Source organism: Corylus avellana, chromosome 9 (genome assembly GCF_965113065.1).
Source record: "Corylus avellana chromosome 9, dhCorAvel1.hap1.2, whole genome shotgun sequence".
NCBI classification, from domain to species: Eukaryota; Viridiplantae; Streptophyta; class Magnoliopsida; order Fagales; family Betulaceae; genus Corylus; species Corylus avellana.
Window position 1 is genome coordinate 13,147,905 of NC_142498.1, and position 17,556 is coordinate 13,165,460.

Sequence of the window (17,556 nt, forward strand, 5' to 3'; positions counted from 1 at the left end):
TTTAGACTTTGAGGGATGAATTGCAAAAATTAAAACTCCGGAGGTGGCCACAAACTTTGAGGAAGGAAAGTGTACCAAAATTAAATGCATTTTCTAAATGTTCGAGTTTCATATATTCAACACCATGACATGTTAAATTCCCTCGATATTTTTAAACTATAATCAAACTCAATCATGTGGAAAATGAATTTTACTCTTTAACTATAATCAATATTTTTGTATTTTGGTCAATACATAGCTTCTATAATCAATATTCTTATAGGGTTTAATGGGTCCATTAATAGTGCATAAAAGTCTTTATTCGTAAGAATTCTTTATTCAAGTTGTTTGTGGAACGCTAAAGGAGATTGGGGCATTTTGGGTACAAAAATGCTGGCAGTGATCACGTGTATCGCACGTGATCACTGTTCCATTAGTCAAAACGGCTTTAACTGACATAATGGCCGAATTGTAAAAAATTGAAACTTTGAGGGATGAATTGCAAAATTTCAAACTTTGAAGGTGACAACAAACTTTGAGGGGGTAAACTGTATTTTTTCCTAAAAATTAAATACATTTTCCAAATGTCCGAATTTCATATATTCAAGACCATGACAAGTTAAATTCCCTAGATATTTTTAAACTATAATCAAACTAAAACATGTGGAAAATGAATTTAACTCTTTAACTATAATCAATATTTTTGTATTTTGGTCAATACATAGCTTCTATAATCAATATTCTTATAGGGTTTAATGGGTCCATTAATAGTGCATAAAATTCTTTATTCGTAAGAATTCTTTATTCAAGTTGTTTGTGGAACGCTGAAGGAGATGGGTGCATTTTGGGTGCAAAAATGCCGGCAGTGATCACGTGTATCGCACGTGATCACTGTTCCATTAGTCAAAACGGCTTTGACTGACGGAATGGCCAAATTACAAAAAATTGAAACTTTGAGGGATGGATTGCAAAAATTAAAACTTTGGAGGTGGCCACGAACTTTGAGGGGGTAAAGTGTAGTTTTTCCTAAAAATTAAATGCATTTTTCAAATGTCCGAGTTTCATATATTCAAGACCATGACAGGTTAAATTCCCTCGATAGTTTTAAACTATAATCAAAAGCAAACTTGTGGAAAATGAATTTAACTCTTTAACTATAATCAATATTTTTGTATTTTGGGTCAATACATAGCTTCTGTAATCAATATTCTTATAGGGTTTAATGGGTCCATTAATAGTGCATAAAATTCTTTATTCATAAGAATTCTTTATTCAAGTTGTTTGTGGAACGCTGAAGGAGATGGGGGCATTTTGGATACAAAAAGGCTGGCAATGATCACGTGTATTGCACGTGGTCACTATTCTATTAGTCAAAACGGCTTTGACTGACGAAATGGCTGAATGACAAAAAATTGAAACTTTGGGGGATGGATTGCAAAAATTAAAATTTTGGAGGTAGCCACATACTTTGAGGGGGTAAAGTGTAGTTTTTCCTAAAGATTAAATGCATTTTTCAAATGTCCTAGTTTCATGTATTCAAGACCATGACAGGTTAAATTTCCTCGATATTTTTAAACTATAATCAAACTCAAACATGTGGAAAATGAATTTAGCTCTTTAACTATAATCAATATTTTTGTATTTTGGTCAATACATAGCTTCTATAATCAATATTCTTATAGGGTTTAATGGGTCCATTAATAGAGCATAAAATTCTTTATTCAAGTTGTTTGTGGAATGCTGAAGGAGATGGGGGCATTTTGGGTACAAAAAGGCTAGCAGTGATCACGTGTATAGCACGTGATCACTGTTCCATTAGTCAAAATGACTTTGACTGATGGAATGGCCGAATTGCAAAAAATTTAAACTTTGAGGGATAAATTGCAAAATTAAAACTCCGTAGGTGGCCACAAACTTTGAGGAAGGAAAGTGTACCAAAATTAAATGCATTTTCTAAATGTTCGAGTTTCATATATTCAAGACCATGACATGTTAAATTCCCTCGATATTTTTAAACTATAATCAAACTCAATCATGTGGAAAATGAATTTTACTCTTTAACTATAATCAATATTTTTGTATTTTGGTCAATACATAGCTTCTATAATCAATATTCTTATAGGGTTTAATGGGTCCATTAATAGTGCATAAAAGTCTTTATTCGTAAGAATTCTTTATTCAAGTTGTTTGTGGAACGCTAAAGGAGATTGGGGCATTTTGGGTACAAAAATGCTGGCAGTGATCACGTGTATCGCACGTGATCACTGTTCCATTAGTCAAAACGGCTTTAACTAACAGAATGGCCGAATTGTAAAAAATTGAAACTTTGAGGGATGAATTGCAAAATTTCAAACTTTGAAGGTGACAACAAACTTTGAGGGGGTAAACTGTATTTTTTCCTAAAAATTAAATACATTTTCCAAATGTCCGAATTTCATATATTCAAGACCATGACAAGTTAAATTCCCTAGATATTTTTAAACTATAATCAAACTAAAACATGTGGAAAATGAATTTAACTGTTTAACTATAATCAATATTTTTGTATTTTGGTCAATACATAGCTTCTATAATCAATATTCTTATAGGGTTTAATGGGTCCATTAATAGTGCATAAAATTCTTTATTCGTAAGAATTCTTTATTCAAGTTGTTTGTGGAACGCTGAAGGAGATGGGTGCATTTTGGGTGCAAAAATGCCGGCAGTGATCACGTGTATCGCACGTGATCACTGTTCCATTAGTCAAAACGGCTTTGACTGACGGAATGGCCAAATTACAAAAAATTGAAACTTTGAGGGATGGATTGCAAAAATTAAAACTTTGGAGGTGGCCACGAACTTTGAGGGGGTAAAGTGTAGTTTTTCCTAAAAATTAAATGCATTTTTCAAATGTCCGAGTTTCATATATTCAAGACCATGACAGGTTAAATTCCCTCGATAGTTTTAAACTATAATCAAACGCAAACTTGTGGAAAATGAATTTAACTCTTTAACTATAATCAATATTTTTGTATTTTGGGTCAATACATAGCTTCTGTAATCAATATTCTTATAGGGTTTAATGGGTCCATTAATAGTGCATAAAATTCTTTATTCATAAGAATTCTTTATTCAAGTTGTTTGTGGAACGCTGAAGGAGATGGGGGCATTTTGGATACAAAAAGGCTGGCAGTGATCACGTGTATTGCACGTGGTCACTATTCTATTAGTCAAAACGGCTTTGACTGACGAAATGGCTGAATGACAAAAAATTGAAACTTTGGGGGATGGATTGCAAAAATTAAAATTTTGGAGGTAGCCACATACTTTGAGGGGGTAAAGTGTAGTTTTTCCTAAAGATTAAATGCATTTTTCAAATGTCCTAGTTTCATGTATTCAAGACCATGACAGGTTAAATTTCCTCGATATTTTTAAACTATAATCAAACTCAAACATGTGGAAAATGAATTTAGCTCTTTAACTATAATCAATATTTTTGTATTTTGGTCAATACATAGCTTCTATAATCAATATTCTTATAGGGTTTAATGGGTCCATTAATAGAGCATAAAATTCTTTATTCAAGTTGTTTGTGGAATGCTGAAGGAGATGGGGGCATTTTGGGTACAAAAAGGCTTGCAGTGATCACGTGTATAGAACGTGATCACTGTTCCATTAGTCAAAATGACTTTGACTGATGGAATGGCCGAATTGCAAATAATTTAAACTTTGAGGGATGAATTGCAAAAATTAAAACTCCGGAGGTGGCCACAAATTTTGAGGAAGTAAAGTGTACTTTTCCCTAAAAATTAAATGCATTTTCTACATGTTCGAGTTTCATATATTCAAGACCATGACATGTTAAATTCCCACGATATTTTTAAACTATAATCAAACTCAAATATGTGGAAAATGAATTTAACTCTTTAACTATAATCAATATTTTTGTATTTTGGTCAATACATAGCTTCTATAATCAATATTCTTATAGGGTTTAATGGGTCCATTAATAGTGCAGAAAAGTCTTTATTCGTAAGAATTCTTTATTCAAGTTGTTTGTGGAACGCTAAAGGAGATTGGGGCATTTTGGGTACAAAAAGGCTGGCAGTGATCACGTGTATTGCACGTGATCACTATTCTATTAGTCAAAACGGCTTTGACTGACGGAATGACAGAATTACAAAAAATTGAAACTTTGGGGGATGAATTGCAAAAATTAAAATTTTGGAGGTAGCCACATACTTTGAGGGGGTAAAGTGTAGTTTTTCCTAAAGATTAAATGCATTTATCAAATGTCCGAGTTTCATGTATTCAAGACCATGACAGGTTAAATTTCCTCGATATTTTTAAACTATAATCAAACTCAAACATGTGGAAAATGAATTTAGCTCTTTAACTATAATCAATATTTTTGTATTTTGGTCAATACATAGCTTCTATAATCAATATTCTTATAGGGTTTAATGGGTCCATTAATAGAGCATAAAATTCTTTATTCAAGTTGTTTGTGGAATGCTGAAGGAGATGGGGGCATTTTGGGTACAAAAAGGCTAGCAGTGATCACGTGTATAGCACGTGATCACTGTTCCATTAGTCAAAATGACTTTGACTGATGGAATGGCCGAATTGCAAAAAATTTAAACTTTGAGGGATGAATTGCAAAAATTAAAACTCCGGAGGTGGCCATAAACTTTGAGGAAGTAAAGTGTACCAAAATTAAATGCATTTTCTAAATGTTCGAGTTTCATATATTCAAGACCATGACATGTTAAATTCCCTCGATATTTTTAAACTATAATCAAACTCAATCATGTGGAAAATGAATTTAACTCTTTAACTATAATCAATATTTTTGTATTTTGGTCAATACATAGCTTCTATAATCAATATTCTTATAGGGTTTAATGGGTCCTTTAATCGTGCATAAAATTCTTTATTCGAAAGAATTCTTTATTCAAGTTCTTTATAAAGACTAGTTCTTCTCCTCTTGGATTTCACCTTATATTCTCCTTTCCCAGTTTCTCAGAGTTTCAATGGCATCTCAGATAAATGAGACAATGTTGTGGATGCTGCTTGTTTTCTTGGTGCTATCAAACATGCAACAACGTTGTAATGCAGATGGGAAGCCACAAGTACCTTGTCTCTTCGTTTTTGGGGACTCTTTGTCGGATGATGGGAACAACAACAATCTTCTGACTTTGGCAAAAGCCAATTATCCACCCTATGGTATTGATTTCCCCATGGGGTCTACGGGAAGGTTTACCAACGGTCGTAATATCGTCGATTTCATTGGTCTGCATTTTGCTCTTTCTCATTACATTATATATTATTATATGGTTGCCAAAGTATGATATATATGCTTAATTTTGAACACTTTCTCCCATTACAGCTGAATCTCTGGGATTTGTCAATTTCATTCCACCCTTCGCTACTGCTAGAGGCAGGGAAATACTCAAAGGTGTCAATTATGCATCTGGCGCAGCGGGAATTCGCAACGAAACTGGACAAACCCAGGTACAGTACGAGAAACTTCTGAAAGATTTTTTCAATTTCTACGCATTTAGAGGATATTTTTTTAAAGTTTAAAAACTCTCAATTTCACCATTTAAACTTTTAATTTGATGCAATCTCCCTCATTGAGAGTTAAAACAGAGGGTAAAAGTGATGAAATAACTTTTATACCCCTGAAAATTTTATAAAATTCTAAATTTACCCTTCATTTTAAATTAATTAAAAAAAAAAAATCAAGGCTATTTTTAGTATTTTTAATGAGAAGTGCTAGAGAGCCAAACAAATGAACCTAGAAAAATTTTCAAACAGACGTGGCAAGGGTTTTTTAAATTAATAAAAAAAAAAATGCAATCTCCTTTGTCTGCTACTCATAGTTTGCCACGTCAGTTTGAAAATTTTTCTAGGTTCATTTGTTTGGCTCCCTAACACTTCTCATTTTTAATAGCTTCCGTTAAGAGTTTAACACCAAAAACTGACGGGATGCTGCTTGTTTTCTTGCTGCTGTTGATTTTCTCAAAATGTGTACAAGTTGAGGGACCTGACATTTATAAAGTTTCTCCTATTGTTTAATATACAACACAGTACCAGATGTAATCCTTATGCCTCATCGATCTCTTTCTCTTCTACAGTATTGTAACGGCGGCATGCATGGCTTCCAGTATAAAACACATCCAAAGAAGAATTTAAAACACTGCCAAGTGAATAATATATAATTTGGTTCAATATCATTGCAGGGTGATCGGATAAGCATGGATAGGCAGTTGAAAAATCACCAGATTACGGTGTCGAAGATCAAGCAGATGTTGGGAAATCATAACAAATCAACTGCAGAGTACCTAAGCAAGTGCATATATGTTGTTACAATTGGTAGCAATGACTATCTTAATAACTACTTTTTGCCACAGTACTACCCAACTAGCACCATTTACACCCCACAGCAATACGCTGTCGTTCTCAATGACCAATTATCTCAGCAATTAACGGTTAGCACGTTTTCTTCATACTTTTTGCAGCTCGTTTTATCTCTTAATAGTAGTAGTGTGTTACGAACCTAAATATTAAGTCGATAACAGAATAAATTTACATTTTCCTATAACTTATTGATTGAGTGATTAAATTTACATTTTCCTATAACTTACATTGAATATAGGATTCTTAAGATAACTCTCAAAATATACATTTTATTTTATTTTAACTACTAATTTTTTTTTTTTTTTTTAACATATCTGCACAAGAGTGAGGAGAGGGATTCGAACTATCAAGATAGTCCACTAGAGTTTGTATTAAAAAGTTAACTATCAACATTTTAATACAAACTCCAGTGAATTATTTATTACACTATTTGTTTTCTTTAAATATTATTTTTTAATGTCTATTTTATTATTTTTTAGCCCTACTATTTTCTTGGTCTCTCTCTATAGCATCTCTCTGTTGCAATACTATGATTCAGAATGAAATTCAAACACAAAGACAACCGCTATCTTCTCAAGCTTAAGGAAAGAGGAAATTTATAACAAATTCAACTATAGAAACGTAGCAACTCTCTGTTCTAACTCAAAATGAAATTCAACAGAGAGCTCCTATGAAATTCAACCATTAATATTTTGATTCCCATCTGAGCCATTTAAACTGTCGGTGGCTTTGAAAATCGGCCTGAGAACGAAACCCACCATCTCTCCTCCCTCATTGCAAAACACCCAACCATCTGATCAGAGAACGAAACTGTTCCATCTCAGAGTACCCAACTCATCTATTTGGACGAAGGTGGGGGAGGAGTACTATTCTGAAAATATATATATATATATATATATATATATATATATATTTATCTTACTCCTCCAAGCTATTGGAGGCCCTAATGTCACTTTTTAAAATTTGAAAGTATCAGTGCAAAATGAGCGATAATTGGGGATGAAAGCCAAAATGTCTTATGGTAAGGGGCCAACCAAAACTTTTTTATTTTATTTTATTTTTTTTTCCAGTTCTCGCGATATTTTTTTTATTTATTTTTTGGTTATTTTCTATTAACTAAAGACTATTCCGAGCTATAAATATCAAATAAAAATTTAAAAAAAATATTTCAGTCTACAATTAAATAACTATTGTTATTAAATAACAACTAAATAACTATAATTTCTTATAAAATACCAATGAAAAAAAAGTAAACCTATGTACAAAAATTTTCTGGATGCCCGTTTGGCAAACCACTCTTTTTTTTTTTTTTTTTTGTCCTATCAATCTATTTATTTCTCATTTCTATTTGACTAACCTGTTTGCTTGTGCTAGCCAACACCAGCAGGGACTATAAAACTTTTATGCAATTAGAGCTTTTAGGTTTGAATGGGTGAGGAACAACAATTTTTTTTTGAAACTTTTCATTTTGAAAAACTGATGAAGCAAATATTTGGATGTGTTGATGATGATAGAGTTTGTACAAGTATGGGGCAAGGAAATTTGCCGTTTTCGGGCTGGGCGCGATTGGGAGTATTCCATTCATACGGAGCTCATGTGGAAGTGGAACAAATGGCTCTGCCTGCGTGGACAACATCAACAACGCCGTTGAACTTTTCAATGTTGGGCTTAAATCACACGTGGCTGCTCTCAATCACAATCTAACCGGTGCTTCTTTTATCTTCATAAACTCTACTGCAATCGGGTCGACCAGTCCGCTTCTTGGTATATGACCTTTATCAACTCAATAAATTAGATTATGTTTGGGATTATGGTAGATAACTTAAAAAGTATTTTTCTTTAAAAAAAAATTAATACCTAAAAAGTTGTGCCAAACAAAAGTTGACCTGTTTCTTACAAAATTTTAAAAGTATTTCTTTGACTTTTTTTACTCTAAGGACATGTTTGGGTGTGAGTTTGAGAGACCTAAAACTACGTTTAACACTAAAAAAGTTTGTTTGATGAAAAAATTGTCCGTTTGGTAAAAAAAAAAAATTGAAAACGCTTTTAAGGCTCCAAAAAGCCAAAAAAAAAAAATTGCCAAAAGGCACTTTTGGCAAAAGATAAAAAATTAAGCTTTTGCTAAAAATCGATTTTTGACTTAAACGTTATATTTCTCAAATACAATCTCAAACATACTCTTAATAATATCTGTAGAACTACGTTAAAAAATAAAGCCTTTTAGATAAAAAGAAGAAATTTATTTTTAAATGTGCATTTTCGACCTTTTAGAGTAAAAAAATTAAATAAGTATTTTTGAAGTTTTTTACCAAACCCATCCTCTTTTTATTTGGTATGGCTTTTTAAGTACTAAAAGCATTTTTTTAACTTTTTAACGCAATCATAAATGGCACTCAGAGCTTCTTTAGAATTGCCTTGAAAAAAAAAAATATATATATATATATATATATATATATATATAGTTCTTTTTTTTAAAATAAAAAAATTAAAATTCATTTTTAAGCTTTTTCATAAGTGCATTTTCGTGGGTTAAATAAGTATTTTTAAAATTTTTTACTAAACATACCAAATTTTTTAGTAAAATTTGATATCAGCCACCTCTAAATTCTTAATCCGACTCTAAATTACCAGTATTATAGATTTACGGTATTGTGAGATTGAGATGGAATTTTGTATCAGCTTCGTTGGTTTCCAATGTTTCCTGCTGTAAAGCGTCGAGCATTACTGGGCAGTGCGTCCCATTCGGAAGTACATGCGGTAACCGGAGCCAATATGCATTTTATGATTCAATCCACCCCACTCAAATTGTTGCTTCGGTGTACGCGGGAAGAGCATACAAAGCTGAGTCTCCAAGTGATGCTTATCCATTTGATATCAGCCACCTCGCACAACACTGATACGGGAACAAGATTCTTGTTTCAATTCTATAATATATAAATAATCATTGCTTGGATTTTAGTTCTGAGTGTCCTGAAAATAATACCCATAATAAAGAAATAATTAGATTTTTTTTGTTCTAAATTGTCACCTAAATGCAACACACATGGAGACAAATTTTCTCTATTTGAAATAAAATTGATACTATTTATTTTATGATTATGATTTCAAGTTTTTTATATTTGATGGTGTATGAAATCAATGTCTACATTGTTAAATTATCACTTGTCCCAAAAGCTTAAACTAATAGGAAGAAATAAATTTAATCACTTAATTATTATTTTAACACTCTCTCTCACTTGTGGGCTCAAACTCTCTTTTAATAGGTGAGGCCCAACACGTGAAATATTTAATTTAAATAAAAAATTATTTGACAGAATTCAGGGTCGATCTCAACACCTTTAGTTCTGATACAACATTTTTTTAAAAAGTTAAATAATTGTAGAATGATGTGCACTATTAAATGAAGAGGATCCTAACTATTAAATTGATACTCTCTTTCAGTCATGACCATCTATTTCATTTATAATGGAGAGTCCAAGATGACCATGCATCGTTACTGAAAGGACTAAAATCCAACTCCACACATATACAAGCCAATAAAATGGAAATAGATAAGGGAAACTTTACTTACCTCACACGAACTTACATGCCTTTTGCAAACACTTTGTCATTGTTCAAAATCTTTCGCTTTAGTGTATCAAACTTTGATTTCTTTCCATTTTCTGTGAAATCCTAATGGAGGGATATAAAATACCTAAAATGCCCTTACTTTTTATTCAAAAACAATTTTTTTTTTTAAAAAAAATTGTTTTTGACCTGTGGGTTCACCAGTGAATCTAACCCACCTAGATTGTGACCCACGGGTCATATTATTATTATTATATATTTAGAAAATTAAAAATTTTTTTTTAAAAAAAGGTGACCCGACATGGCTCGTGTGACCCACGATGGGTCACCAAGGTGACGTGCCGGGTGACCTGCTGGTAGGTCACTCTTTATATATATAAGGGTAAATTTGGAATTTTTTTAAATTTTAGGGGTATAACGGTCTTTTACTCATTTTACAATTTGATTTAACTGTAATATCTAACGGTAAGAGGGTCTTTGGAACTAGACAACATTTGAATACACCAAAGTGAGAGATTTTGAATAATGGAAGAGTGCTTGCAAAAGGCACGTAAGTTCGTAGGAGGTAAATAAAGTTTCCCCAAATAGATATGAACAAATTATTGCAATAACAAAATAAAGGCAAACCACAAAACATAAACACCCAACAATCAACACAAAGATTTTGGTTACTAGGCTCTGTTTACTTTGACGTAAAATAGTTTGCAGAAAATGATTTTCGCATTTTACGGTGTTTACTTCGACGTAAAATAGTACTCAATGGAAAATATTTTCCTTCTGACAGAAAATTCTTCTTTAATTTTCGGAAAATGGTTTATGGTTTTGAGCATCTCATTCTCAAATCGACGGACCTTGTAAAGACCCGCCCAAAACCTCGCTAAGACTTGCTTGGGACCAACTAGTGACTTGATCAGGACTCGCCTAGGACTCACTCGGCACCCCGCCAGGACTTGCCCGGGACCCTACCGGACTTGAACGGGACCTACTTGGACTACCCAATACCTGCTCGGGACTTGCCCAAGACTTGCCCGGGACCCAACCAGGACCCACCCTGGACTTGCCCGGGATCGAACCGGACCTGCCCCGGACATGCCCGGGACTTGATGGGGACCGGATCGAGACCCTACCAGGACCTGCCTGGTACCTGCACGGGACTTGACCAGGACTCGCCCGAGACTTAACTGGGACATAATCGGGGCCCACCCGAGACCCGCCCAGGACTTGACCAGGACCTGACCAGGACCCACCTGGGACTTACAGGGACCAGATCGAGACCTGCCAAAGACTTTTCTGTGACCCCGCCAAAGACTTGACCGAGACCCGCCTGGGACCCCGCCAAGACTCGCACAGGACTTGACCAAGACCCGCCTAGGACTTGAGCGGGACCTCACCAGGACCCGTTTAGGACTTGACCGGGGCCCACCAGAGACTTGTCCATGACCCCGTTGGGATCCGCCCAGGACTTGACTGAGACTTAATCGGGACTTGTCTAGGACTTGACTGGACCTGCCCGGGATTAGGACCTGATGGGACTTGATGGGGACTCAACTAGGAGCCACTCGGGACTTGTCCGGGACCCGCCTAGGACTTGATTAAGACCCGGGCAGGTCCCAGCGGAAAATATTTTCAAGGAAGTCATTTTCCCTAAAAATGTTTTCTGTCGAAAACATTTTATGGCGTTTACTGCGCGTAAGGAAAATAATTTTTTTATGTATATATTTTCCAATAAAGTCCCAGGCGACTCCCGGGTAGGTCCCGGCAAGGTCTCGATGGCGTCCTGGCGAGATCCTGGTCAAGTTCTGAGCAGGTCTCAAGCAAGTCCCAGGCGGGTCCCAGTTAGGTCCCTGCAGGGTCTTAGGTAAGTTCCGGGCAAGTCTGGTTAATTGCCGGTCAAGTCTCGGTCAAGTCCTGGGTGGGTCCCTGCAGGTAGGAGTGTCAGCCTAGTCCAATTTCCCAGTTTTTGGCCAAAACCGAGAATTAGAATCTTGGTTTTGGGAAAGCGGAACCAGGAACCGGGTCCCATTAACCGGGGTCCCGATTACCAGCCGATTTTGGTTTTACCCAGTCCGGTAACCGATTTTTTAAGAAAATTGGCTTTTGGGCTTATTTTAGGCATTGGGCCTAAAATAAGCCCATTTTTTTTCATAAGTTGGCCCATTTTTTTTAAAAAAATTATTAGTATTTTTGTCTAAATTAAAAGGGCTTTGTTGTGATTATTCCAAATAATTAAAAAATAAACCTAAAAAATCCCAAAAATCATAATATATATATATATATATATATATATATATATATATATATATAATGGAAACCCGGTTCCGGTATTCCCAGTAAAATCCGGGTACCGGAACTAGGGTACCCGGTTTTTGGATTTTTCGAACCGAAAATGGAAACGAGACCCCGGTTTCCCGGTTCTGATTCCAGTTTCCCAGTAATTTTTGACACCCCTACCGGCAGGGTCCCAAGCAAGTACCGAGCGAGTCCTGTTGAGGTCCCAGACAAGTTCCGATCAAGTCCTGGGCGGATCTTGGTGGGGTCCCGGGCAGGTCCCAGCGGGGTCTCGGGAGTGTCCTTGTCAGGTCTCGGCGGGTCCCAGGCAAGGACCTAATTGCAAAAAATATATATAAAAAAATATAAAAAAAAAAATTATTTTCCGTTCACGTGGTAAACGCCGTTAAATGTTTTTGACAGAAAATATTTTCAGGGAAAATGACTTCTTGAAAATATTTTCCGATGGAAACTATTTTACGTCGAAGTAAGCAGGGTCTAAGTAGAAGCCTTTTGAGAACCTCCGAGATAAAACTACTCTAAGTCAACCAAATGGACACTACAAAAAAATTAGGAATTTTTGATTGCCCATTAGTGGCGTGTCAAGCATGTTGACACATCATTGATGGTTAGTAACGTCTGTGGCGGGTCAAAAAATTGGGTGTTACTACTGGGACTTTAGTAACGTGTCAATTTCTCACATGTCATCAACCCTGCCACGTCAATAAATTTTGTTGACGTGTCAAGCCTGCCACGTCAGCGAACTTTTTTGATGTTGTGGACCTGACACGTCACCAAATGGGTGACATGTCATATTTGACACGTTACCAAAGGGTAACGTGTCAAATTTCTAACACGTCACCCTATGGTGACGTGTCAAATTTGACACGTCATTAAAGTCTGCTAGAAAATAATTTTTTTCCTCCCGCTCCCCAATTTATTTTTCAATTTTCTCGAGACATTATACCCAAATTTTGGAGTTCCCGCACTTGATATACGAGTTACACATCTACTATAATTGTTAACAATCAATTATCACAAATTGATAATTAAATATCCATCATCCATCAAAAAAATATCAATTATCCATCGACTACTATCACAAATAATCCCAGACAAATCATAACAATTGTTAACAAACAATCAAACTATTTCTATTATCACAAATTGATCCAACTATACATCAATAAAACATATAAAATATACAACCTAATTCCTCAATTACAACAGGAAAACACTCCAACCAAACCCGAGTTGATCAACACCATCATGACTACCCGACTTCTTCGCACAAACTGCAAATGATAGAGAAGTGATCTACACTATGAAACCAATAAAGCAAAAATCCGCATTTCAGATGAATCCAAACATGTAGGGACCTTCCAGAAAAATTAAAAGTGGAAATAAAGAGTTCCAAAATATGAGGTACTTTTATATATATATACGTAAAAATTAAAATAACTTTTCAAAGAGGAGTGAACTCAAATCATTAAATGGTATGGTGATCCAACTCTTGTTCATAGCGTTACTACGTACATTAGCAATAAATATATAAGAATTACCCTAAACAAATAAATGCATTGTTATGGGGACCGTAAAAAGGAGTAATTTAATGTAGGTTAGTTGTTGTTTTTTTTTTTTTTTTTTTTTTTTAATTTAATTTATATTTACATAATCTAAATTTGCAAAACCTAAACAAAATTTAAACAAATACAAATTAAATGCATTTGGTACGGAGACCCTAAATTAAATAAATGTAGGTTAGTTTTTTTTTTTTCTTCCTTTTTTTATTTATTTTTATAACATTTACATAATCACAATTTGCAAATTAAACGTAAACCAAATTAAAATCACTACAAATTAAATGCATTTGGTATGGAGACCATAAATTAAATAAATCTAGGTTAGTTTTTTTTTTTTTTAACACTTACATAATCTAACTTTGCAAAACCTAAACCAAATTAAAACCACTACAAATTTAAATGCATTTGGTATATATAGAGACCCTAAATGACAAATAAATCTAGGTATGTGTGTGTGTGTGTGTGTGTGTGTGTGTGTGTGTTTTTCCCCCTTTTTTTTTTATTTTTTTATTTTTTTATTTTTTTTTTTATAACATTTATGTAATCAAAATTTGCAAATTAATTAAACCTAAACCAAATTAAAACCACTACAAGTATGGGGACGCTAAATTGAAGAAATCTAGGTTAGCTGTTTTTTTTTTTTTTTTTCTTCCTTTTTTTTTTTTTTTTTAACATTTACATAATCTAAATTTGCAAAACCTAAACCAAATTAAAACCACTACAAATTTAAATGCATTTGGTATATATGGGTCCAAAATTTGCAAATTAAGCGTAAACCAAATAAAATGCATTCAGTATGGGGACCATAAATTAAAGAAATCTAGGTTAGCTGTTTTTTTTTTTTTTTTTCCTTTTTCTTTTAACATTTACATAATCTAAATTTACAAAACCTAAACCAAATTAAAACCAGTACAAATTTAAATGCATTTGGTATATATGGGGACCTTAAATGACAAATAAATCTAGGTGTGTGTGTTTTTTCGTTTTTCGTTTTCCCTTTTTTTCATAACATTTACATAATCAAAATTTTCAAATTAATTAATTAATTTGCAAATATTAAACCTAAACCAAATCAAAACCACTTTAAATTTAAATGCATTTCGTATGGGGACCCTGAATTAAATAAATCTAGGTTAGTGGTTATTTTTCTTTTCTTTTCTTTTCTTTTAGAACATTTACATAATCTAAATTTGCAAAACATAAAACAAATTCAATATATAATTTCAAACAAATTGCATAGCATTAAGAGTAGTAATAATGGTGGCATCGGTGACTTTAATAGAGAAAGTAAAGACAATAGTATCAATCAGTGTCTTCAATAGTGAAAGTAAAGATAACAACATCAATTAGTGGCTTCAATAGTGAAAGTAAAGACAGCAGCATCAATAATGTTACAAATCAACTTTTAAGACATGCTTACCGTGCTTACCCTAAATTGAAAAAATGATTCAATTACAAAAACATATCTTATTTTTTATTTTCTCCAAAACTACTATTTCTCGATTAATTTCCTGAATGTTGTTAAAAAGCCTTTTGTTGAAGAAGATAAAACTGTTGTTAAAACTTCTCATCCACCTCGTGAAAATCTTCTTGTTAGGAGGGAGGAAGTGCAATAATTAAAATATCATAAAATATTATGCAAGGGTATGGAGATAGGATAATTAGGCGGTATAAGCACCTGCCATTATGCAAGATGAAATACAATAATAAAATTTAATAGGGAAATTCCAGAGTAATAAAGGATTAATAACAACAAGATTTAATAATTGCAAATTTATTAATAACTCAGAAGAGGACACTTACAAAAGTAATAACTAGAAGGAATACAAGGAAATGAACTAAGACCAAAGCAGGATACAAAAACAAAGAGCAGGGCAAATGCAGAATGAGCTTAGTGTTTGGTTGAAAGCTTCTGCTTTGCAATGAGGGGGCGACTAGTCTTTTATAGACGAATTACAATAAGTAAAAGAAAATTTACAATAAGAAAATTAAGACTGTATTGTCGGCAGACAAAAGGCCAACAGCCTTCAATAGTGAAAAGTAGAGCAGCAGTCTTCAATAATAGAGCAATAGTCTTTGATAGTCAAAACAACAATAATGTCTTCAGAAGGGGCATCTTCAATAGTGAAAAGTAGTGCAGCAATCTTCAATAATAAAAGCAGAGCAATAATATGAGGCAACAAGCATCTTCAATAGTGAAAAGTAGAGTATGCAACAATACGACACAGCAAGCATCTTCAATAGTGAAAAGTAGAGTATGCAATAATACGAGGCAGAAAGCATGTTCAATAGTGAAAAGTAGAGTATTGATAATGGCTCTAGCAGTATCATCAATAGTAGTAGTGGAAGACAGAGCAGTAATAATGGTGACAGCATCAGTGGCTTCAATAGTGAAGGTAAAGATAGAAGCATCAATCAGTGGCTTCAATAGTGAAAGTAAAGACAGCAGCATCAATAATATTACAGATCTTCAAGTCCAAGAAAATAATCATCAGGGCTATAACCAGAATTCCCAAACCATTCCCGTTTAGGATCAATAGTGGCTTCAGAAGATGCATCAGAAACTTCTTCATCATCTTCATCAGAACTATCACCGAGGGATTTCAAGAAGGCTTTTAATATTTCCTTTTTCTTGGAAGACTTTTTCTTCGAAGAACTAGAGGAAGTAGCAGCAGTAACAGTATCAGCAACAATGATCTCCTTGTGACTAGAAGAAGATAAGAAAACACTGCGAGTTACTAGTTTAGCAGCAATATTAGAAGGTAAAACTTGGACTTTTGGCATCTGGGCCAATTTTTTAACGGTATCAACAGTAACATTAGTCTGTGGAAATTTGTCCCACCATTTGACATACCAATGATGATCAAGCTTGTCACCATTAATAACATATTGCCATTTCAGGATCGAAGGGATCTTGTATTTTTTTAGCAAAATGCAAAATGTGAGGAAACTTCGCACCATGATCTGGAACAGTTATCTACTAAAGAGATTAAACTGTTCCAGAGCAAGATTAGATTCCTTGGTTTTAATATTTCTAAAGGACAAATTCGTTCCATTGATAGAGTTATTCAATTTGCTGACAAATTTCCTGAGATTATCACTGATAAAACCCAATTTCAGAGATTTTTAGGGTCATTAAATTGCATTGCTGACTTTTATAAAGATCTGAGAAAATATTGCAAACCCTTGTTTGATAGATTACAAAATAATCTCCCTCGTTGGACTGATACTCATACTTCACTTGTTAAGGAGATTAAGACTCATGTTAAAACTCTACCCTGCTTAGGTATTCCTTCTGATAATGTTTTCAAAATTGTTGAGAGTGATGTCTCTGAAATTGGCTTTGGAGGTATTCTAAAACAAATTGTTTCCCCTGGATCTCCCGAACAGATTGTCCGATTACATTCTGGATCCTGGAATAAGTGCAGGCTAATTATAGCACTATTAAAAAAGAAATTCTTTCTCTTGTTCTATGCATCACCAAATTTTAGTTTGATTTGTTAAATCAAAAGTTTTTATTACGCATTGATATATTTTGAAGAAAGATGTTGAAAATATTACATCAAAACAAAATTTTGCGAGATAGCAAGCTATTTTAAGCGTTTTTTATTTTGATATTGAATATATTAAAGGTGTCAACAATTCTATTCCAAACTTTCTCACTCATAAATTTTTGCAGTGCCATAATGGCAAGCAAAAAGGACAAGGAGACAATGGACTCTAAGGCTTTAGTCTTAAAACCAGAGTCTACTACTGT

At 33.8% G+C, this 17,556-nt stretch overlaps 1 protein-coding gene across 1 annotated transcript; it reads left to right on the plus strand.

The window, feature by feature from the left end:
• The first annotated feature begins 4,950 nt into the window (after positions 1–4,950).
• Positions 4,951–9,480, plus strand: LOC132190589 (GDSL esterase/lipase At1g29670-like). The gene is made up of 5 exons (XM_059605624.1): positions 4,951–5,250; positions 5,348–5,472; positions 6,204–6,452; positions 7,896–8,145; positions 9,061–9,480. Exons 1-5 carry the CDS (start codon positions 4,992–4,994, stop codon positions 9,276–9,278), a joined length of 1,101 nt encoding a protein of 366 aa, XP_059461607.1. The 5' UTR covers positions 4,951–4,991; the 3' UTR covers positions 9,279–9,480.
• The last annotated feature ends 8,076 nt before the right edge of the window (positions 9,481–17,556 follow it).